Here is a 23,298-nt window from a genome sequence, read left to right on the forward strand (position 1 = left end):
TGAGTTCGAGGCCAGCAGGACTGTTCTGCAGACAGCCAGGGGTACACAGAGAGCCCTGTCTGGGAGGTGGGGGGCTGGGTACACAAAAAGGATTCACACAAGTGTTAGTGGAGAAGATGTGGAAGAAGTTAAGATCTTCATGTCTAATCATGTATCATCTCTGTCAGTGGTGGGAAGGGATACTGGGAAAGTGCTAGAAGCAGACTTTTGGGGGAAGGCTTGGGTGGCAGCCTCGCCAGTGGCTATCGAGAGCATAATGGAGCTGCCAGGCAAATGGGAGAGCGCACAGCTGTGGTGTCTGACGTGCTGTCTTCTCTTACAGAAATGAGTAGAAGCTTCTGGCACAGCAAGAGGAGACGTGGGCGAAACCGCCAGCAGAACCCTGCCTTCAGGCAGAGTAATTCCAATGAGAGGCAAGTGTACAGATTTGGGAACCCGATTTGCCCAGTGCTCTTCTGGCTGTCCGGCACAATGCTCACACATGTGCTCGCCTCTCAGAATGAGTTGGCAGGAGCCGGTGTGCTCAGAAGCCTGACAGTTTGTCTTCAGCCCATGGCTCCAGGGAGTGGGGACACAGACACATCGTTTCACAAAACTCACTTCTGACCAAAGTGTTTCCTAACACATCTGCAGACCTGCTTTCCCATTTGGAGACTCGAGGGGGCAAAACAATCTCTCTGGGAATATTATCTAGTGTAAGTCCTGGAAAGGGACTTATGTAATATGTAGTTACCATATATTGCTTATACACATATATGTAGCATGTAGCATATTTACATAAAAAGGCAAATCTTTACGCAGATTCATGTGGACTACAAGTCTTTTTGGTGTGTGGGTGGGGGGGTCTCTACATAGCATCTGAAGTCCCCAGTATAAGCATCTTCCACATTTCATTTATTGTCCCGCTGAAGGAGGTTCAAACATCCTTGTCTCAGAACGAGGCCCCCTCTCACTTCCCCCCCAGTCCCCACCTGACCTTGGGTGAGGACTCCCAGGACTTGCACAGTAGGAAGTCTTCATGCAGGACGTGTGCCAGCTGCAATTTCTTCCAGTCAGTCCTCAACATGCCAGACCTCCTTGTATGTATTTGGGGTGTGTTTGTGTGTGTGTGTGTGTGTGAGTGATGGCATACATGTGAAGGTGAGGTGATAACTTGGGGAATCATTTCTTCACCATGTGAGTCCCAGGGACCAACTCAAGTCATCAGGCTTGACCACAAACACCTTCACCCACTTAGTTGTCTTGCCAACCTAGTCCTCCTGGATAATGGAGTTGGATAAATTTGGAGTTGGTGAGGTGACTCTTTGAGTATGAGTTCCCACTGCCATGGTGGAAGGAAAGGGGGGAAAAACATATTCTGTCCCCATAAGCCACCCTGGTTTAACTGTACACAAAATAAACTGCCCAGCTGGCCCTTGGAGCCCTTAGCACAAAGTTTGTTCCCTACCGTAGAAAGGTTAGCAATAGACTCGGTGTTGGTATATTTTGTTAGGAGAGCCATGGCTACCTTTTGGGCCTTGGGCCTTCCCCACAAGCCATAATGAGTAACAAGATGTGATCTATGAGAGCCCCAGCCCAGTTTTGGCAGAGTGCCTTGGAAACCTGCTGGGCACAGCCACCTTCTGGTCTCTGTGTGGAAAAAAATGGAGCAGCAGTCACTGGATGAGAACGACCAACATTTGTCATGACACTTAATCCATTCTCCTGCTGATCACAGATGGGCTGCCTCAGAAAGGCAGAAAAAGGAGAGAAAATAATTTTCCCTACAGCTGTGATAGCGTAGGTGTTGATGGGACGCAGGCCAGTCTTTGCTCCCCTCAGCCTCCCCTTGTAAACTTCCTTTTATTGTGTGTGGGGAGAGGGCTTCTTTCAGGGTTCTCACCCTACATGTCAGCCTGTAATTGCCACAGAGGCCACTGGTGGGTGGCTTTACAAATCCAGTGTGTTGGCCATGGCTCCATCCTAATATTATGGAAAAAAATTACCTCTGTTCCCCGAATCCCAGTGTCTCATCTGTGAGGTTGTCTAGCCAGGTAATAGTTAAAGTGTTCTGTTGCTGACACCAATAAAGAATGAGACTCACCTGGCTGTGTAAATGCTGCTAAGCAGATAGACAGCCCAGCTAGTAACAGTCTTAGTGGCCAAGATTTCTGGTTTTCTTTTTGTCCTGGAAAATTCTGAAAGACCTCACGACGTACACAATACCCAAATGAGAAGATGAGAAATTCCTATAACAGGTGTCCTCTTTCTTAGGAAGGAAGGAAGGGGGAGGGATCGGAGGAGGAGAAGGGAAGGAAAGGAAAGGAGAGGCTTGCCCGTGTTTTAGTGTGTTTGCAGGAGGGTAAGTGTGCCCCAGATAATCACAAAGATCAGTTGAAGGCTACAGACCTGCTCAAGTAGGACCTCCTGTCTGAAAGACTGAGAACCAGCCTGGGGAGATGCACTTGTTTGATTGCTTGGAACCCATGTTTGAAAAGGGGTGTGGCATCATGTGCTTGTGCTCCCCACACTGGGAAGGCAGGGGCAAACATATCCCTGAGACTCACCAGCCAGTCCCCGTCTATTTTGCGAGTTCCAGGCTAATGAGAGCCTCTGTCTCAAAAAGATGGACAGCATCTAAGGATTGACACCCAAGATTGTCTGTTGGCCTCCATGAGCCCACACACTCATTGCCACAACTGTATGTCAACAGGTACACTGCAGGGACATCTCGGGGCCCACAAGATTCTGGCCACCATGATGCTCAGGCCCCATCAACCTCATCCAGCACAGCTGCGGAGTCATCTGTGCCAGGTAGGCAGTAAGCTAGGTAGGGCTCCTGGCCTGCCTGGAGGGAGATAAAACCTCTTCCTGTGTCAAACCAGGGAGTGAGTCTGTCCTAGCTGCCATTCCTTGGCCAGGGCTTGGATGTGTCTCTTCACTTATTGAGGGGGTTGTGTGCCCATTCTTGACTTGAGGGAACTCTAAGAGCAAATTGATCCACTGGAGGAAGAAGCCAGGTGATGGGATTAATGATTGATTCTGGGCCAGATGTCCTCTCAGTACAGAACTCAGTGACGACCTTGACTGTCGCTCAACCAGCAGAAAAGATTAGGTAGGACTGTGATTAGGTAGGTTGGTGTTATAATTTGGTCAGTTGAATTCTTTTTCTTAAAGAACTTCCAGGCTTTTATTTCGACCCTGAAAAGAACCGCTACTTCCGTTTACTCCCTGGTCATAACAACTGCAACCCCCTGACAAAGGAGGGCATCCGGCACAGGGAAATGGAGAGCAGAAGGCTGCAGCTGCTTCAGCAAGAGGACAAGCAGGAAAAGGTGGGCACTCAGCCTTGGCTACTCAGGCCCCTCTCTCCGACAGCCCCCATCTGCTGGCAGCAGATTGCCAGTCAGACGCCCTGTGACACTCAGAGGGAGTACGTCCATGTGCCGTCACGTTTTCCCTAGTGTGGGAATGACGAGGACAAGCTCAGGCAAGAGACCCATTTCCTACTTGCTTTTCTGTTTGCTGACATGGACCCGGCATCTGGCCTTGCTCAACTCTCATCAGCTTGTGGCCTATCAAGGAGCCAACACAGGTGTGGGTGGCTTAGGCTCTCCAGTACAACCCACAGGGCTGCCTTGTGCTTGGGGTATCTTCCTGCCTTTGAGAGGACACCATCACATTTTACTCATCAAATGTCTGACCACTTAATACCTGTTTCCCTCATTGTGTGCTGTGGAACTAAATACCTCTGTTACCCAAACATATCACAGATAAATCTTCAGTGGCTTTTTGTTTTTGTTTATTGGGCAAGGTTTCTCATAACCCAAACTGGTCTTGAAAGTATTATGTGTCCAAGGGTGGCTTTGAACTGTGTCCAGGATCTTCCTCCTCGAAGTTAGAAATCCAGGATCTTGCTATCATGGCTGCCTCCACTACTCACCACTGACTCTTTTTTTTTTTTTTTTTTTTAAACAAACTTAGAAAATTACTAGAATGGGATTTAACGCATCTTCCATCCTACGGAAAAACCAGCTGGGTATTCTCAACATCACCAGTTATTGCCGGTAAGACAATGTCTTATTTGTTCTTTCCTGTCCTGATTTCTGTAGTTCACAAATCTACTCAAGAGACCTTGTGCTACTCTGTGGCAAGTCTCTGTAGCTGAGTCTTCAGTTTGCTGGCTGCCTTTGGCTGCACATCTGGGCTCTCATGATTTCGCCCTGTGCCCCTTAGCAGCTTGTTCATCTCAGGCATAGCCTTATCATCCCGAGAGAAAGTTGGTACCAGGTGACTGGAGTCTAACTACCTCTTTGATTTAGGGAAGGGCTACCCTTAGCATTCCATGTGAGAACTTGATGAGTGTGGGAACAGGCAGAAGCCTAGGTGTTTGCATTTTTTATTGTTGAGACATGACCTAGTTTGGCCTTGAAATTCTGCACTCAAATCATCTAATGGTTCAAGGCCAACCTGGTCTACAGATGGAGTCCAGGACAGCCAGGGCTATACAGATAAACCCTGTCTCAAAAAAAAACAAAACAAAACATCTTAGGCTGGAGAAGTGGCTCAGAGGTTAACCTCACGGGCTGCTCTTTCAGAGGTCCTAAGTTCATTTCTCAGCCACCACATGGTGGCTCACAGCCATCTATAATGGAATCTGATGCCCTCTTCTGGCAAGCAGGTGTACATGCAGATAGAACACCATTTACATTAAACATAAATGTTTTTTACAAATCATCTTGTCACAGAGGTGGTTCTACAGAAGTACACCCTAGCATCAGACTTGAGTGTCCATTCCCTCCCTGTATTTCTGTTTCCCTCTTCAGTTTATCCCATGAGCTGCGGGTGAGCTGCATGGAGAGGAAAAAGGTGGAGATTCAGAGCGCAGACCCTTCTGCTCTGGCAAGTGACCGGTTTAACTTCATCCTGGTAAGTGACACACGTCTGTGGGTGCCCATGTATGGCTTTCACTAAGCCTGGGTAGCAAGAAGCTGATTACATTGAAAACTGGTGTCTTCCCTTGGGTTTGGTGGGATTTTTCTTTTTTTGTTGTTTTAAGGGTGTGTGTGGGTGTGTGTGTCTGTCTGTCTGTCTGTCCCATGACGGAAAGCCTGGGTCTAGTCACATGCTAAGAACAAAGGATTTACTCCCTGGCTATAGTGTGTGCAGCTGAAAAGGGGCCCAGGGGGCAGGATCCGTGTACCATCAGCTCTAGCACAGTGGGTTTCTTCTCTCAGTGGCCCTGACCATAGTGGCAGGGCCCTATACACCACCCTCATACCATTCACAGAAAGTGGAGCGTCTCTATTTACTGAGACCTGGGTTGGCTGGAAACCAAAGCTAAGTACTAGAGCCTGAGGACAGTGGAGCATCATCTGGAGCCAGAGTGCACCCTGCACATAAAGGGTGCTCCCCTACATGGGCCTCCTGGGTGCCTGTCTTGCCAGAAAGGCCACATCCAAAGGGAAGCCTGGGAGAGTGAGAGTAGGCCATGGAAGCAGTGGTCAGCTTGCAGGATGGGAGGCCAAAGCCACAGAGTGACCCTTAAGTACGTTGTCTCCTGGCCCAGGAGACCTTGAGGGCAGAGCCTATCCATAAAGGGAGTATTGGGGTCAGGTCCAGGTTCTCTGTTGCTGCCGCCCTTGTGATGGCAGTGTGATCTGAATCAGAAGGCACTTGCTGCAGTGGGTCCCTCACACCCTTCGCTGGCACTAGAGTGCAGTCTGCTGTCTTTGGTAGAACAGTTCCCCGTCATCACACACGCGCGCGCACACACACACACACACCCACACACACACACACACACACACGCATGCACATACACACGCATGCACACACACGTACACGCATGCATGCACATCGTCACCCAGCATCACATGTGACTGGCTGCCTTGTATGACTGGAGAACTGGGAAAGCAGTTTTCCACATGTGATTCTCATCACTAGTAGGTTTATCCAGGCATGTAACTCTTGAAACTTGCAGAGTAGGGGGAATTTCACCAGTGTGTATGTGTGTACTTTTGTGCACACAAGCATATGATTACATATAAAAAAGGTAAGCCAGGCGGTGATGGCACATGCCCAGCAGAAGCAGGCAGATCTCTGAGTTCAAGGCCAGCCTGGTCTACAAAGTAAGTAGAGGCCAGGCCAGGCTCCAAAGCTACACAGAGAAACTCTGTCTTGAAAAACAAAAACAGAAAAAAGTAAATATGACGATTTTAGTTTGAAATAACAATGTTATGTTTTGTTTGGAGTTCTTTTGTTTTTGGTGGGTTTTCTTTAGTTAGCTTCCTAAATGTTAATATTACAGACACTCTGTTGTATTTTTAAATTAAATACAGTAGGATCTTACTATGTAGCTGGCTTTCATGGTGGCCATATGGGTATAGACCTCCAGGCCAACATTAAGATCCTCCCAGACTTAGTTCTTAGGTGGTCACTAAGGACACCAAACTTCTGGACCATGTCCTCTTTTTACCATCTTCATCTGTGCCTCAGAAATGGCAAGGCTCAGACTCACTACATTGAGCGGGAGCAAAGGTAGGGCCCTGCTATATTCCCTCATGGAGTAGAGTTCAGGCGGTCACATGGTTCAGCCTGAGAGGTCACTTACAGCATGTTTCCCTCCAGGCAGATACTAGCAGTGACCGCCTCTTCACAGTGAATGATGTCCAAATAGGAGGCTCCAAGTACGGCATCATCAACCTGCAGGGTCTGAAGGCCCCCACGTTCAGGGTGCACATGCACGAGAACCTGTACTTCACCAACAGGAAGGTGGGTCCTGCCCTGTCTCTTTTCTAAAGGATGGGGATTGCAGTGAAGGGTGTGGTCTGTGGGATGTGGGCTGCAGTGGCCACAGCCTGGATGGAGTCCTCCATGGCCATCACAGTTGTCAGGGTGTTCTCCCTCCAGGAGCCACCTTTAAACTGCTTCTAAGAGGCTGTGACTTCCCGTTCAGCAGGGACATGAGCCACGCGGTAGATCCAAGTTGAAAAATGACTTGGGGAGCCAGGTGTGGTAGCTAGAATCTCAGTACACAAGAAGACTGAGACTAGAGGGTCGCCGTTCGCTTGAGGTTAGCCTGAGCTACAGGCATTTCCCCTATCTCAGAGGAGGCAGAGAAAGGAAGGAAAGAAAGAAACTCCGGGTGGGTGAGCAGGACACAGGACTTGTCTCCTGGCCCTGTAAATTATAATTGAGAATGCAGGTCTGGCTTGAGTAGGGGTGGGGAAGGGGGTGTACCAGATATGAATCATAATGTAAATATCTAATATGCAGGATATCTGATATGCAACCCCTGGGAAAGGGCCGCCCGACACCCCTCCCGAAAAGGGGTCACAACCACAGGTTGAGAACCTGAATTAAGGAGTAACTTAGTGGTAGAGGGTTTGCCTAGTATGTTCAGAGCTTTGAGTTTACTCTCAGTACTTTAGAGGGTAGGAGGTCATGTGTCTGTGTCCCTTCAAGTCTTTTCTGTCTTTTTGCATTTTAAGGGGGTGTATGTGTGCATGCATGCACACGCACATACATGTGCATATGTATCTGTGTGTGTCCAGAAGAGGTTGTTGGATCTCCTGGAACTGGAGTTATTGGGTGTGGGTGCTGGGTCCAAACTGAGATGCTCTGTAAGGGCAGCAGGTGCTGAATCCTCTCTCCAGCCCCTACAAGGCATTTCCTAGAAAAGCATTTGGCCATTGTTCCCATGGGCGGCAGTCAACCTAGTCTTTGTCTCATCCTGCTTCCTCTCCAGGTGAACTCTGTGTGCTGGGCCTCGCTCAGTCACTTGGATTCCCACATCCTGTATCCTTTGGCAGGTGAATAGGTTTAGTGGACAACCATCTGTGAAGACAGCAGAAGGGTGGACCGTTCTGCACCCTTGTCTCACTTTTTGGACAAAGACTACACCTGGGTCCACAGCAGGGCATCTCCAGAAGCAACTGAAGTCCAGAGGTGGCTGTTGACTGGATGATGATGAAGTTTGTGTGCCAGACATCTGGGACTTGACGTGTAATTGTTAGAAGAAGTCTGACTCCAGACCCCATGTGCTCTGCCACTGACATACAGTCTCAGGGTCGTAGGTCACCAGACAAACCCAGCATCCCTGCCAGGGAAGTAGTGCTTTGGTGAAGAAATAAAGTAAAAAGGATTAGCACATTCCTAAGAACGTACCCAGCCGGGAGGTAGAGGAGGAAGGCGGTAAGGGAAGTACTTTGATGCTGAGCACAAGACTGTAGATCTGAGGTCTGTGCCTTCAGAACTCTCTAGTGTATGGCCTCTCAGTGAACCAGCAGGGCTTTTCTCTAGGAACACAGTAGGGTTTGTGTAACACATTCAGGACACTGGTTCATCCCATAACTGATTAGTTCTTAGCCTCTTCGCTGTCATTGAACTTGAGACTTGACTTCATCATATGCACAGGCAAATACATGTACAAACATGTTACACTGTGGCCTCAATGAACTCACTTCACTTTGAAAACCCTAGTTCTTTGGTAGAAGACAGGAAAGAGATTACAAGGGGCTTTTTTGTTTGTTTGTTTGTTTGTTTTGTTTTTTGGAGACAGGGTTTCTCTGTGTAGCTTTGGAGCCTGTCCTGGAACTCACTCTGTAGACCAGGCTGGCCTCGAACTCACAGAGATCCACCTGCCTCTGCCTCCCGAGTGCTGGGATTAAAGGCATGTGCCACCACTGCCTGGCTCACAAGGGACTAACTTTAACTGTGTCTGGGACATACTCCTGAAGAAACTAAAACTGGAAAATGTAGAATGTCATATCTGGACTCCCCACCCTACTTTGTGTTTTATAATTTCCTGAAAGTCACTGATGGCCATTCTCCTCCCAGAGGAGGGCCCGGTCCATACCTGGCTATCCTTGACAGATTTTTTGCAGGTTGTGCCTCATGGGCCTTGCAGAGACACCAGGCTGTGCCACCCTGCTCCCAGCATCACTGTTCGTCAGTAATCACCAAGGTACAGAGTCCCTTTGTCTTGAGGAAGGCCTGTGTCCTCTGGGTGACCCCAGTTCAGCACATGGGCTGGGGTAGGCAGCAGGGTGGGAGGGTTCCCAAAGTCTGTCCCAGGACCACTGGATCTTAAGAGTCTGCTGCTTTTTAATAAACCCTTTGAGGTCATTTCTGCAACCAGAGCAAAGTGGGTGTGACTAGCCAGCACAAGACATCCAAACACTGGTCTCAGCTGCAGCCTGTGGCGATCATTCAGAAGGTGTTGCTTAAGCTCCCGAGTGTGGTAGGCATGCTAGCTGGCTGGAAGCAGTTTGACTGTTCCTTCTGACAGACCTGCATGTGGTGTGCAGACATCAGGCAGAGCTAACCTAAAGCATAGCTACTCCATTCCCACATTGAAGCACTTCGCCTGACCTCTGGAAGGTCATGGAGGTAGAGGAAGGAGGCCATGAGCATTTAGCCCTGTGGGCGTCTCACTGCCCCCCACAAACGTATCTTACCATTTTACAGATAAGGAGACCGAGGTGAGGAGCAGGTCAAATTTTGCCCCACAAAAGTCTTGATAGTAACTCCTGTAGGAAACAATGTGAAGTGAGATAGAAATTGGAAAGCGGCGTGAGGGAGGCTTCTGGGATACTGGTGTATCTTAGTGGTGGGCACGTGGCTGGATTTACCCCTTGAGGTGTTCTGTCAGGTCTTAGTTTTCAGGGTTTGACTTGAGCACACTGTTGGTACTGGGACAAGGATTGACACCACCCCCGTCACAGCTGTTAGCACCATGAATGCCACAGTCTGGGCTGAGAACTTGACATCTGATCATCAGGCCATCTTTGTTAGATCATAAATAAAATATCACCACAGGCAGCCCTGTTTCCCTTTGTTTCTCTTAGCGGGTACAGACCAGCCTGGCATGCTCTGCAGCTTCCGGATCCCTGGTGCCTGGTCCTGTGCCTGGTGCCTGAACACCCAGGCAGATAACTGCTTCAGTACCGGTGAGCCATGGCCATAGCCCTGGGTGTCAAGTAAAGAACTCCCCAGACCTGAAGGTCCCACCCAGCATTTCCTCTTCCCCAGGCTGCCAGCATCCCTGGTCTCAGGGATCCATTTCTTGTCTCTACCAGGTTTGTCTCGAAGGATCCTGTTGACCAATGTGGTGACAGGGCACCGGCAGTTATACGGGACCAACAGTGATGTCTTGGCTCAGCAGTTTGCTGTCAAGGTTGGTTGGATTGGGAAAGGGTATAACAGAATGTTCCCAGAGTGAAATGTTTGTGGGAGTGAAACTGGTGTAGCGTCTGGGCCCCCACCTCTTTTACAAGAAAAAAGGCATGGGAATGACCAGTGGGTACTTTGTTAGTTGGTTGCTGGCTTGTTTGGGGTTTTTTATTGGTTGTTTTGGTTTCCTTGAGACAGAATCTCGCTATGTAGCCATGGCTGACTTGGAACTCACTTGTAGGCCAGGCTATCTTTGAATTCAGAGATCGCTCTGCCTCAGCCTCCTGAGTGCTGAGATTAAAGGTATGTGCCACCATGCTCAGCAGGATTTGTTTGTTTTTTCAAGATAGGGTTTCTCTGTAGTCTTGGCTGTCCTAGAACTCACTCTGTAACTGAGAGAGCTGCCAGTTCATAGCCAATCTCTGGTCTACAAAGTGAGTTCCAGGACAACCAGGGCTACCTAGAAAAAAATCTGCCTCCAAAAAAGGGGGGGTAAGAAGCCTAAGGGAACAATGGCACTACCTCCAAGCACCTACAGGCTCACCACAGGGTGGATACTGGAGGGACACAGGGTCGTGTCTTCTAGTCTCTCACAAGAACTCGGCCTCCCTTCTGAGTCCATTGAGACCTACACACCCTTAGGAGCTGGTGGTAAAAACTGGGCACTGCCTCTGGCTCTCTCTGTCTCCAGACTCCCTTACTGTTTAATGGCTGTCGTTCTGGGGAGATCTTTGCCATTGACCTGCGGTCTCCAAGTCAAGGCACGGGCTGGAAGGGCATGCGAATTTTCCACGACTCCGCAGTGACCTCTGTGCGGGTCCTCAAGGAGGAGCAATACCTGATAGCATCAGACATGGCTGGAAAGGTAGGAGATCCTGACTTCAGGCCTCAGGGTGGTGGGTGCGAGAGACGCTGGCACCAGGGTAGGGGCTGCCCTGAAGTTCTTTCGCTCCTCCGCGTGAGTGTAGTCTTGCCGGGTTAGAAGTGCAGAGGGGCCTCTGGCTCTGTGACTCTGATGGACTCAAGCTGTAGGGGTTAAGGGCCCCTGGCAATCGCCTCACCCTTCCAGCTTCATACCTGGTAGTCTGAGTGCCTGCTGCACCCTTCCCAAGTAACCCCTTGTGCTTTTCCTCCCAGATCAAGCTGTGGGACCTGAGGGCCACTAAATGTGTTGTGAGGCAGTATGAAGGTCATGTGAATGAGTATGCCTACCTGCCCCTGCATGTGCACGAGGAGGAAGGAATCCTGGTGGCAGGTGTGTGGGGAAGGGGAGACCCCGTGCCTCAAATGCTATCTGTGAGGGCTCTCACATTTAATTAGTATCACCTCAGAAACAGGCAGGTAATGAGCACCACTACACAGCAGCTGGGAACTGAGTTTGGCTTGGAAGTCATGCCTCTTTGAGTCATGGGAGTCCATCGGGCACCATCTTGTCTAAAAGCTGTCCATTCTGCTCACATTCCGTTCAGAGGATGCTGAGAAACTAAGGGTACCGAAAGTGCTTGTATCCTGGCCATTTGATATTACCTGTGATCTACCGAGGGGCAGCAGCCACCTGGCCATTAAGCCCTGAGGGACTTACAGTAACTATAGATCGTACTATTTCCAGGCCACAACAGTGTGTCTACATATGAAACAGTAATAGGCCCTTAACATGTGCTAGGCAGCATTACCATGTTAGCAGTTTAAATGTGCTTACCGTCTTCAGCTCTAGCACTGGGCTTGCTCCAAAACGTATGTTCATCTCAGAAGAGTTTTCATGTGCTAGATGGTGGGCTAAAGGTAAGCCAGCTGAGAGTCCCGCACAGCTGTCTGCCCAAATACAGTAGTGAACCACATACCCCAAGTGCATCCTCTGCTGAGGCACACTGGGCCTACAGTCGCTCAGCTGGAATCTGATTGCTGATCTCTAGGAGCATACAGCATCTGGGCTGCCACAATCCGTGGTGTCCTGGGCCACATTGCTCAGAACTAGGAGTCCTGCAGACTTTTAACTTGAATTCAACCAGAAATAGCTGTCATCTGCTCTGCCAAGATGTAACAAAGTTGAGAGATCTTCCTGGCTAGTTCATCAAAGGAACCCAGCTGCCTGGCATTTAGGTCAGGTGGGCAGGACTCCCACTTGAGAAGAATCCCTACCCATAAATGGTGCCAGCTGAGCCCCTGCTGTGTCACGGGCAGCCAGTGCATCTGTCACTTTGAACACCTGCAGCTGGTTACGGTTCAGGAGCGAGATACCAATTCATGGTCTTATTTTTTAAGAAATATGTTAGCACAAATACCTTCCACTCTAGGTTTGTGTTTTGGCTTAGTACAATCACTTGGCCCTGAGAGGTCCTAAGAAGCCGTGTCTACATGCCGTAACTTTCTTGCATTCTCTTACTAACTTGCTATGTTGTCTTCCTTCTTTCTTAGTGGGCCAAGACTGCTATACCAGAATCTGGAGCCTCCATGATGCACACCTGCTCAGAACCATACCTTCTCCATACCCCACCTCCAAGGCCAACATTCCTAGTGTGGCCTTCTCTTCTCGCCTTGGGGGCCCCCAGGGAGCCCCAGGGCTGCTCATGGCTGTCCAGAAGGACCTTTACTGTTTCTCCTACAGCTCATTCTGTCCAGGCCATCTGGAGGAAGGCAGGTGAGGGCGAATGGCAGCTTCCTTCAGCCTCTAACGAGAACTTTTTTGTTTTGTTTTGTTTCTTTTGGCTTTTTGAAACAGGGTTTCTCTGTGTAGCTCTGTAGACCAGGCTGGCCTCGAACTCACAGAGATCTGCCTGCCTCTGCCTCCTGAGTGCTGGGGTTAAAGGCATGCACCACCACCGCCTAGCTCTAACTAGGACTTGTGTCCAGATGATGCCCTTCCAGCTTGAGGGCAGTACAAAGTGGTTGACATAGGGGGCTGGAGAGATGACTCAGCTGTTAAGAGCATTGGCTGCTCCTTCTGGGTTTGACTCCCAGCACCCACATGGCAGCTCACAACCACCTTTGACTGCAGTTCCAGAGAAGCTAACACACTCTTCAGGCCTTAGCACCAGGCATACATGTGGTACAGACATAAAACAAAAATAATTTTTTTCTAAAATAGTTATGTGGTTTAACTTCAGTAAAGCAGTGGTTAAACTGTGGGCTTGGAGCATGAAAGGCCTTGACATAAGAGGTACTGGCTTTTCCTATTGAGTTCCATAAACAAAGCAGACTCTGGATTGGAGACCAACGAAACAAAATTAGTTAAAACTGCTGCTTTCACCAGGAATCACCCAGTGATGGAGACTTCCTGAGTGTTCAGCACTGCAGCCCAGGAATACGTGCATCTACCCTGGAGAAGGCACCCGGGCTGCAGAGGGAATGGCAGGGAAGACGGATCCTTTCGAGTGCTGTGGCTCTAAACATCCCCGAACATGGCTTTCTTGAGTTTCCCCAGGTGTAAGGGACAGTGGCTTCTGTTACAGTGGCTTGAGTGTCAGTTCTAAAGCTCAAGGCCAAATTTGGCTTTGACCTTTTATCTTGGAGCTGCAGCTTTTAAAATATTTATGCTAAAATCCTTTCTACCTACCAATAAAGTAAAAAGAAGCATGTGATATGTTGTCTCTCCATCTAATTCTATCTCGATCCCTTAAGCTGGTGAAGCATCAAACTGAGCCCGCCAATGGGGGGAAAGAGACCCTAAGACCAGCTTTGATAGCTTGCTGGGGACCTTCGGGTTGCCCTCCTATACCACTGCCCTGCTCAGCTCATGCTCCAGGAGGCTGCTTTCTAAGACCTCCAGACTCCCTGCCCCCCCCAGCAATCAGTGGGAGAGCAGTGGATGGGATTGACGGTCCTCTGGCTCCCTTCCTGTTGGAAATATGAGTATCTGACCAGTAGGCCATGGTCTTTATTGGAACACAGATTTCTGTCCTATGAATATTCTATTTGTCTTAAACATATACCACCTGTTGGGCACAATGCTCCCCAATTAAGCAATTACCCATTGAGTAGTCATCTTTTTTCCCCAAGACCCCTAATATAAATAACTTAAATGTAGACTATCACATATCTACTATTCTTACTATCTAAATTTTTATTTGATCTTGTAACAATTCTTCAAGGACAGGGAATACATAGTAACATGATTTATATCGGAAACTGGGGTCTAGGCTCAGTGGTTCAGCATGTGCTTGACAAGCACGAGGCACTGGCTTCAGGTAAAGCTGTGGCAATTTAAAACTGTCCTCTTCAGAGGCCGTAACACAGATGACACGACAGCAGCCTGAGGGACACAGGCTCTCATAATCCTAGATTGTAAGGACAAGGGGTCACAGGATAAAGTAGTTTAAAACACTCAGCGCCAAGCAATGATGTGTCCTGTTGACTACAAAGCATCAGAGCACTCTGGTCACATGTAATAGCTGGATCTATGACAAATACATGGGGCAGTGTAGCGTGACAACAGAAGCCAAAGGGTGGAGTGTGTACAGTATATTATAAACAGTAAGTGAATCTAGTTCTATTAATCAGAATATACATGCACAGATTCGATTTCTTCCCTGAATATGATGATTCTTAAGTTAGAAATGCAAACATGGTTGTACAATTACGACAGGTTTTTTTTTTTTTTTTTTTTTTTTTTTTTGCAACATCTGGAAGCCTGTTCCCAACTAGAACACTCTATAACCTCTGAGCCAGTTGCTGCCAATAAAGAGATATTACTGTTGTCGTGTGCCATGAACGTCAGAACAACAGGAAAGGAATAGGAAAGGTTAGGCTGCCAAATTCTCCCCATGCTAATGGAGAGTGGCTCTGAAACTTCTCTTAGGGAAAAGGTACTGACCTTACTGCAAATGCAGAAGTCAGCCTGTGAAAGGGAAGGGAAACACCTGACACCAGGTGGCTCTGCACTTGCGAACCTGAGCCTGCGAGTTCCAGCACACGCCTTCCAGCCTGGCGGGGGGGGGGGGAGACGGGACACAGCCAAAGCTCACACACAAGGCCTGGGGGTGCATTAGGCAACTTAAGTGGTTTTTTTTCCAACTCCCAATTAGCCTACCAGCTGAGAAAGCCAAGACACAGAAGGAGACTACTCAGGCACAACTGAGACCTCCTACCCACTGTGTTCACGATGACCAACCATTTCACCTGTAAGCTGGGTTTGTGTACTTACCTGAGCCAGTATGGAGGACGGTGAGCAAATGACCTAAGGAACGGGTGCCTGCAGAGCTATTGGTGAGGAGGGACGGGGTGTTCCTGGAGTACAGCCATGCTGTTTCTTAATCAGGGTGCTGGTTGAATTGGTGGCATCCAGCTGGAGAAAATTAACCAAGCTGATAGGTTTGACGGCTGAGGAAGTTTCTTCGGGCCTTGTTTTCAGCCTGCATTCAGCTAGCTACCCCCTCCCTAGCTGAGGCTGGGACTGCATTGTTTGTTTGGCCAAGAAAGGAGCCCCAATCTGATGCCAGTGCATGTCCTCTCCTGCACTGGACTGAAAAGCAGGAAGACAAGGAGCTTTTTGCAGACTTTCCTAAGATTTCTATACAAGCCTGAAATAGGCGGGGGGGGGGGGCGGCTCGCGCTCAATACATGCTTAGCGGGATTCACACTCAAGCACCCCGGCAATGTCAAAACAACAGGGTCTTACACAGCCAATTTCCACCTCTCTTGCCCAAGCCCTCCCAAAATAAAGGTAGAAGTGGGGGGGGGGGTAAATAAATAAAGGCAAAGAAGCTGCAGACCAGAGTGTCCATAGTCACAGAGGGACATGACAAGGTAGATGTTTGGAGGGGCATCTGTGGAGATATTTTTTTTGTTTGTGACCTAAAGGTCAGAGTGTGGAGCTAGCCACACTAGTCAACCACAGAGGCCAGGCAGTGGTGGCACACACCTTTAATCCCAGCAGGTGGAGGTGGAGGCAGACAGCTCTGCAAATTCAAGGCCACCCAGGATTATACTAGATTGAGCCGGTCTCAAAGAGAAACCGCTCACAACTTTGATCCCAGCACTAGGGAGGTCAAGACAGGAGTGTAATGGCTGGGCAGAGAAAGGAATGTAAGGCGGGAAGAGGCAGGAGCTCAGAGAATTCAGAGGTTTCCTAGAGACAGCATTCAGTCTGATGGGGACAGGTTTCCCATTCAATTTGAGGATTTGGTAGAGGTGAGAACTAGTGGCTGGCTATTCTGCTCCTCTGATCTTTTAGCATTTTCCCCTATATCTGACTTGGGATTTTTATTAACACCAATTAGAATTTGTGCATCCAGTGGTTAGCACAGCCTAGGACAATCAAGGGCCAGCACCACAATTTCCCACTGTCTCCATAGATCACTGACACTCATCTGTTTAAAACATCCAAGTTGCACATCAGGAGGAATGTTCAAACTACACCATGACACAAAGACAGAGGGAAGCCCGGTCAAACAGCTGCCACCAAGCTACAAACCACCAAACTCAGCAGGCCAGGCTGCAGCTGTCCCTAGCTCTCAAACCCCACCGAGAGAGTTTGAGGAAGAATGACAATGTGGTGAGAACTTACAGAGCCCACTGGTCACTACTAAGAATTCCAAGACCACCAGGCATTGGGGCACATGCCTTTGATCCCAGCACTCAGGAGACAGAAGCACACAGATCTCTGAGTTCAAGACCAGCCTGGTCTACAAGAGTGAGTTCCAGGACAGGTTCCAAAACCAGAGTAACCCTGTCTCAAAAAACCAAAATAAAGAATTCCAAGACCACAATTCACCTTCTCTATGAAGGGCTAATTTACAACAATCATAAAGATCGGGCCCCACTTGGTAAACTAATCTAGGGCATGCTAGCTACTGACCTGGAGAATTCGGATGAGGCATGTAGTTCAATTGGAAGAGTGCTTGAGTGTTGAGACCCAACACCACCTAAACCGGGCATGGTGGTGCATACCTGAAGTCTGGGCATTGGAAGGTGAAGGCAGCCATGACCAGAGGTTCAAGTTTGAGCCTGGAGTACATGAAACCTGAGACAGAGGTAACGTGGGGAAACTGTCAACTGTTAGGAGGTTGGCTAAAACCTATCCTAAGCTTAGTATGGTGACACACTTTTGAAGCTGACGAAGAAGGCTCTTGAGCTCAAGTTCAAGATCAGCCTGACATAAAATCAGACTTTATCCATCTTAAGTGTGTGTGTAAATATAAATGGGTTTGTGGTACCTATGTTCTAAAAAAGCTCTTGTCTGAATAATAAGCTGAAGTAATATAGTAAAATATTACTTTTTTTAATTTATTTTTTCCTTCCAATTATCACCTTTCTTAGACATGCCTCTCTTGACTTCTGCTAGCCACCAGCTCTGCTCCTATCAACCAGAAAAGAGACGGGAGAACAAAAAAAAAAAAAAAAAAAAAAAAAAAGCCAACACAGCCATGTTCAGCAGGAAGATTCCTTTATGGTGGTGAATAGATGACACAGTTCTAGAGTAGGGCAGGGCCTCGGGAGGCAGAAAGGAACAGGTCTAAGAAGGACCAATCCATTCCATTCCAGGGCTCACGACAAACAGATACACACCCCAGAAGTAACTGCCCAAATACCTCCCCAAGGCTCCACCCACCCATCAGTTTAATCAGTAACGAGGTTGCTTTCATTCTGCTTTTTTTTTTTTTTTTTTGGCCACTGCGGATAAACTCCACCCTAATGGGAGTTCAACACAACAGGCTTTGCAGTCATGATCGATAGATGTCCAAGCTGTTGTTGAGAAACATTTGTTCATTTGGTTTCTTTTGTAAGAACCAAAGAGGTTTTTTTTTTCCTCCTTATGATCTGTTGAAATATTCATACATATATATTTTTATATATATAATTAAAAAACATACAACCAACAGTCCATTCTGTGCTGTTTCCCTGGAAGGCTTCTCATGATCACCCCCCCCCCCAATAGACAGAGGGGTTGTATGTCTGGAAACAAAGAGTAAGACACTTTGAGTAATAAAAGTTCTAGTGTGACACTCAGAAGCAGGCTGGAACTCCAGGGACAAAGGGGGAGGTGTTGGGCTGACTCAGGAGCAGGGTGTGGGCCCATTACCTCATGGAGACAGGAGCATGGAGGGGCACAGGTCCCACTAGGGGAGACCTACTTCCTCCTGGACGCCCCCAACTGCAGGGGCCCCAAGCACCTGCATTTTGACTTCTTATGTCAAGGCCCCAACCCTCCGGCCCTCTACACACACCAGTGGCTTGCCGAAGCCAGGTGATCTCTGCCTACAACAGGCTGGAACCAAGGACCGGGACTGGCACTGGGAAAGCCTGGTGGAATCCCCCTAGGCTGCTGCAGGCAAGAGGAGGTTCAACCCCAGGCAGCCCAGGAGCAGGAAGGGAAAAGGGCAGGAAAGCCTCTGCCAAGCTTGGGAAGATGCAGCAGGGGTGACTCTGAACTGGCTGGCTTCATGAGGAAGACTGGCTCCCAAGGCCACCTTAACCCTGTGCTGGAGACACACCAGGGAAGCCTTCAAAGCAGAAGCAGCCTACTCACTCCAAATCCCCTCTACGTGGATATAAGGAGATACAGGTAGATAGAGTCGATATTTCTAACTGAAACAAATGCAATGGACTCGGGCCCATTAACCTTTACTGAGAGCTGCTCGGTCCTCTGCCCTGAGGTGGTTCATGCCTTCAGGTCCACAGCCAGGCTCGCCTCCACTGAGGGAAAAGTGGCCCAGGGATGTGAGAGGAGAGCACACACACCACAACAGGTGACCAGGAGGGCCTGCCTCAGTGAGTCTTCAGTTTCTAACCCTGAGAACCTAAGGAATTGTGAAGGAGTCGGAGAGGGAGCTGGGGTTAAAGGTCACCGGGCTTTTTATTGCAGTTGAAGCAGACTCGGACTGGATGGTCCCAGCCACGAGAGGGGACAGCCCTCCGGTCATGGGAGCACTCATCACAGAAGCCCTGTCCGCAAGCTCGGCAGTGGTGCTTCGACAGCTTGACGCTGAACTCCTTGCGGCAGTTGTGGCAGTGCAGGATCTCATGGTCGGGCACCCAGTAGGCCGGCCTGGCAGCATCTTTCACCAGGCCTGTATCAGGGAAGGAATGGGAACAGTTAGGACCCTGGAACCCTGCACCCTGAGTCCCTCTGACACTTCTCGGCTTGTCATCCCAACTGCACACAGAACCTTACTGTGTTATGGTTTTCAGTTTATTTTTATCCATTAATTTCTAAGATTTATTTATTAGGTATATAGTTTTCTGCCTGCATGCGTGCCTGCAGGCCAGAAGAGGGCACCAGATCCCACTATAGATGGTTGTGAGCCACCGTGTGGGGGCTGAGAATGAACTCAGGACCTCTGGAAGAGCAGCCAGGGCTCTTAACCTCTGAGCCATCTCTCCATAAAAATATTCATGTATTTTATGAGATATGTAGCACAGGGTAGCCTGAGACTCATTGTTGCTGAGGATGATCCTGTCCTCTGATCCTCCTGTCTCACTTCTCCAGTGCTAGGATTATAGGTATACACCAACGCACCTAGTTTATGGAGTGAATTAGACCTAGGCTTTCAAGAATGTTACCCAAACACTCTACCAAGTGAGCCACATCCTGGCCCTGCTTTCTGTGGAAGTCAAAGCTAACTGTGAAATCTGTTCTCTTCCTCCATTTTATTTAGATGGGTTCCAGGGACAGAACTCAGGGTGCCAGGCTTGCACAGCGGGGGTCTTTAACAGCCTGAGTTCAATCCCCCAGGACTCATGTGGTAGAAAGGGAAAGCCAACTCCTACAAGCTGTCCTCTGACCTATGTGTGTGCCATGGCACACGCAAGCAAGTACGTGCACCTGCCACACAAACACAATAGATAAATTATTTTTAAAAAGATGCCAGGTTTCCACCCTTGACCACAGGACTTGTGGCTGAGGCGGAGGCAATGTATTGCACTCTCCAAGAGACAATAAGGCAAAGCTGCACTCAAACCAATCAAAGGGGCCACGAAGAAGTCCTGACACTGTAGTCAGAAATCCAGTCGCATCCTAGCACCACTGAGCATGGCAGCTGTGGGATTAAGCAAGAGCAAGGTGGCTTCATTTTTTAGGGGCTTATTCATTTTTAACAAACCCTTCTAAAGCTATCATCAGCAATCAGAAATAATACGCCTATATTGTAGAGTTGGCTCAGTGGTTAGGAACATTTGTAAGCCCAGTTTGGTGATGCAAACCTTCAACACTAGCATTTGGGAGGCACAGGCAGGCCTGAGTTCAAGGCCAGCTTGGTCTACAGAGTGAGTTCCAGGACAGCCAAGACTACACAGAGAAACCCTGTCTCAAAAAATAAACCCAAAACAAAAAAGCACTTGTTGCTCTTGGGAGTAAATCTAAAAGAAAAAATAAAACAGAAAGAAAATACATACTGAACTCAACATGATATGGAAGCTCAGCAAGGGAACAGTTGGCCAAGGGCTGATGTAATCTTAGCTTCAAGCCAGGGTAAATCTACCTATTACTATACCATTGAGTCAAAAGCACAGAATGTTTTGTGGACTATTCATGTATTTGATATAAGCCATAGTTTTTTGTTGCCGTTTTGTCTCTAGCAGCACTGGCCTCTCTGGTCTCTCCCTTACCTTACACCAAAATACAGAGTCCTCCATCCACTATTCTCCTCTCTTCTTCCCACTCTGGTGTAAGTATCCCTCACAATGGGAGCAGAGTGGGAGCAGAGTTGTTGTTTTGAAACAAGGTTTCCCTGTGTAGCCCTGGCTGATCTCCTCTGTAGACTAGTTTGGCCTTGAACTCACAGAGATTCGCCTGTCTCTGCCTCCTGAGTGCTGGGATTAAAGGCCTGTGCCACCACTGTCAGTGAGCAAGAATCTTAAATGCTGAGTTAGCAAGCAATAGCTTTGGCGGATGAGAGGCCTCAGCAGGGAAGTGATAAAAGACACTTGCCACTAAGCCTGGTACCTGCACAGGAGAAGGGGATAACTGATTGCCAAAGTTGTCCTCTGACCTCCACACTTAGGCCATGCCAGGAGGGCACAAAGTAAATAAGTAAATTAATATAACAAGTTCTCTGTCATACTTTCCTTCCTTGAACCTAGGCAGGTTCTAGAACTGCAACACATTACACAAGCATACTTCCTACCTCTTCAAACTTGAAAGCATTAACTGCTTCTGCCCCACCCACCCACCCCCTTTTTTTGGAGACAGGGTCCTACTATGTAACCCTAGTTGGCCTAGAACATACTGTGTATGTAGACCAGACCGGCCTTAAAGTCAGAGACCCAGCTGCCTCTGCCTCTCTGCCTCTGCCTCCTGAGTGCTGCCTGTACCGCCTGGCTTCATCCGTTAGCTTTTTCTTAAACAATTAAGATTTATTTATTCATGTCTATGTGTGTGACAGCCACGTGTGGATGTGGGTGCACATGGAAGCACACACAAGAGCAGAAGAGTCCCTGGAACTGGAGTTATGGGGGGTTGCGAGCTGCCCAACACAGGTGCTGGACATGAACTTGGCCCTCCGTGAGCGCAGCAAATGCTCTTAAGCACTGAGCCATTTCTCTAGCCCTAAAATATTAGCTCTTGAAACTCTGAGACACTAGTTACTACCAGAGACTCCACAGGGAAAGGTCCACAGAACAGAGAGGAAGTGGGATGCTCCACTGAGCAGAGCTTCTAACTGTCCTTCTAAGGGCAGCGTGGACCTTCCAAACCGATGCAAATGCTACCCTGCAATAGTCAGTGACTCCAGGCAATGACAAAGGGAATAAGCAGATGATCTGACCTCTGGATGCACGCCACTTTAAGACAGAGCAGCATGGACCTGCCTTTATGTACGGCAACAGGAGATGGAAACAATAGCCTCCAGAAATAATGCTGATGCCACTAAAGGACTCGGCACAAAAGCAAATATAAAGCTTTCCTTCATTCCCTTGCTGCCAAACTCAATCCAGTAAGCAAGCATGTTAATGACCATCCAGGGTACCCTGAGCCCCTCATCCTTCATGCATTACACCCAAGACAGGCACTGCCCAGGCTCACCAAGTGGTATATCAATAGCTGTCACCACGGCTCCCAAGGTGTTCTGCACGGCCTCGCCCACCTTCCGGGCAATCAGGGTTCCACCTTCATCATCTGCCTGCGCCTCAGTCACATCTGTGGATGGTAACAAGGGATAGCTGCCCCTTGACAGTCTTTTCTCCAATGGGAGCTCCGGGCCACCGTGGAACCTTTCTGGATTCTCAGTCACTAAAAGGAAGTGACCTGTGGGCCAGTCAGCTTAGACTGCCAGGGAATCTCCTGTTCTTTACCTCCAACTCTCTAGGGCTGATTTTAAAGTCAACCAGATTGGTTCTGAGAGAAAGACCTAGAACTTTCTACAGAAAGAGGACTCAATCTTAGCTTACCCGAACTTATCAACTATATGCGGATATTCTTCTCTCAGAAGCACCACTAAGCTCAGAGCTCAGGCCAGGCCAAGTTCAATCCTGCCTCCTAAACCTCCACTCCAAGGGCCAGCATCTTAGGCTATACTAAGAAGGAGCTCAGGGGTTGCCTAGCTGTGACCAGAGGAGCAACTGCTCTCGGGACCGCTATGACTGGAGCAGTGAGCCACCCGGTGCCCAACATTCAGCAAGTGCAAAGGAAGGTGACTCCCCTTCCCTTCCACCCTGGCAGCTTCTGAGCCCCACGTTACCTAACTGGACGTTCCTGGCATCGTAGCAGTTGTCACACACCCGGACGGGTGCAGGTCCCCAGCCCCGCTCAGGCACTGGCCGTGTCTTGGATGAGCAGCTATCACAGAAGCCTTCACCACAGGCCCGGCAGTGATGCTTGGTGTCATTGTCTTTGAAGGACGTGGCACACTGGTTACAGCTCTGTTCCAAGTCCAAAACAAAGCAGAGATGCCGGGTTCTACCCACCTGCTCAGCTGGGCAGTGGGAATGACCCGGGGGGCAACCACAAACTCCTGGAAGTGGGTTCCAGCTCAGCCAGGACCCACCCTGTTGTGACATGTGTTTAATATTTGTTTATGCTGGGGGATATGTAATGATGCAAAGATGTGCTGCATTCTTTTATGTTGCATTTGTTTAACTCTGTAAAGCTGTGTTATTTTGCCTGCCTAAAACACCTGATTGGCCTCGTAAAGAGCTAAACAGCCAAGAGAGAGAAATAGGTAGGGCTGATAGGCAGAGAGAATAAATAGGAGGAAAGATCTAGAGAAGGGA

General features: G+C 48.7%; 2 protein-coding genes across 2 annotated transcripts in view; one reads left to right on the plus strand and one right to left on the minus strand.

Annotated features, from left to right (window-relative positions):
• Window positions 1-258: 258 nt before the first annotated feature.
• Dcaf4 (DDB1 and CUL4 associated factor 4) lies at window positions 259-13,733 on the plus strand. Its single transcript, XM_051196283.1, has 14 exons — window positions 259-413; window positions 2,693-2,793; window positions 3,157-3,314; window positions 3,964-4,046; window positions 4,806-4,908; window positions 6,610-6,753; window positions 7,730-7,779; window positions 8,868-8,947; window positions 9,831-9,932; window positions 10,062-10,159; window positions 10,847-11,020; window positions 11,293-11,410; window positions 12,571-12,793; window positions 13,406-13,733. Exons 1-14 carry the CDS (start codon window positions 274-276, stop codon window positions 13,431-13,433), a joined length of 1,602 nt encoding a protein of 533 aa, XP_051052240.1. The 5' UTR covers window positions 259-273; the 3' UTR covers window positions 13,434-13,733.
• Window positions 13,734-17,519: 3,786 nt separating this feature from the next.
• The window catches only part of Zfyve1 (zinc finger FYVE-type containing 1), a 48,078-nt gene continuing 42,299 nt past the window's right edge, over window positions 17,520-23,298 (minus strand). The window contains exons 9-11 of the mRNA XM_051196282.1: window positions 22,767-22,947; window positions 22,112-22,225; window positions 17,520-19,160 (exon numbers count right to left, since the gene is read on the minus strand). Of these exons, the coding sequence (XP_051052239.1) occupies window positions 18,928-19,160; window positions 22,112-22,225; window positions 22,767-22,947 (528 nt within the window). The 3' untranslated portion in view covers window positions 17,520-18,927. The remainder of the gene's footprint in view (window positions 19,161-22,111; window positions 22,226-22,766; window positions 22,948-23,298) is intronic.

Source organism: Phodopus roborovskii, unplaced genomic scaffold (genome assembly GCF_943737965.1).
Source record: "Phodopus roborovskii unplaced genomic scaffold, PHOROB, whole genome shotgun sequence".
Lineage (NCBI taxonomy): Eukaryota > Metazoa > Chordata > Mammalia > Rodentia > Cricetidae > Phodopus > Phodopus roborovskii.

Excerpts from the sequence above, each read along its gene's own strand:
- Dcaf4 (XM_051196283.1), top strand. The coding sequence starts at position 274 with ATGGGAGAGCGCACAGCTGTGGTGTCTGACGTGCTGTCTTCTCTTACA. Across the intron at positions 9,933-10,061 it reads AGATAACTGCTTCAGTACCG|GTTTGTCTCGAAGGATCCTG; the intron begins GTGAGCCATGGC and ends TGTCTCTACCAG. Across the intron at positions 11,021-11,292 it reads CATCAGACATGGCTGGAAAG|ATCAAGCTGTGGGACCTGAG; the intron begins GTAGGAGATCCT and ends TTTTCCTCCCAG.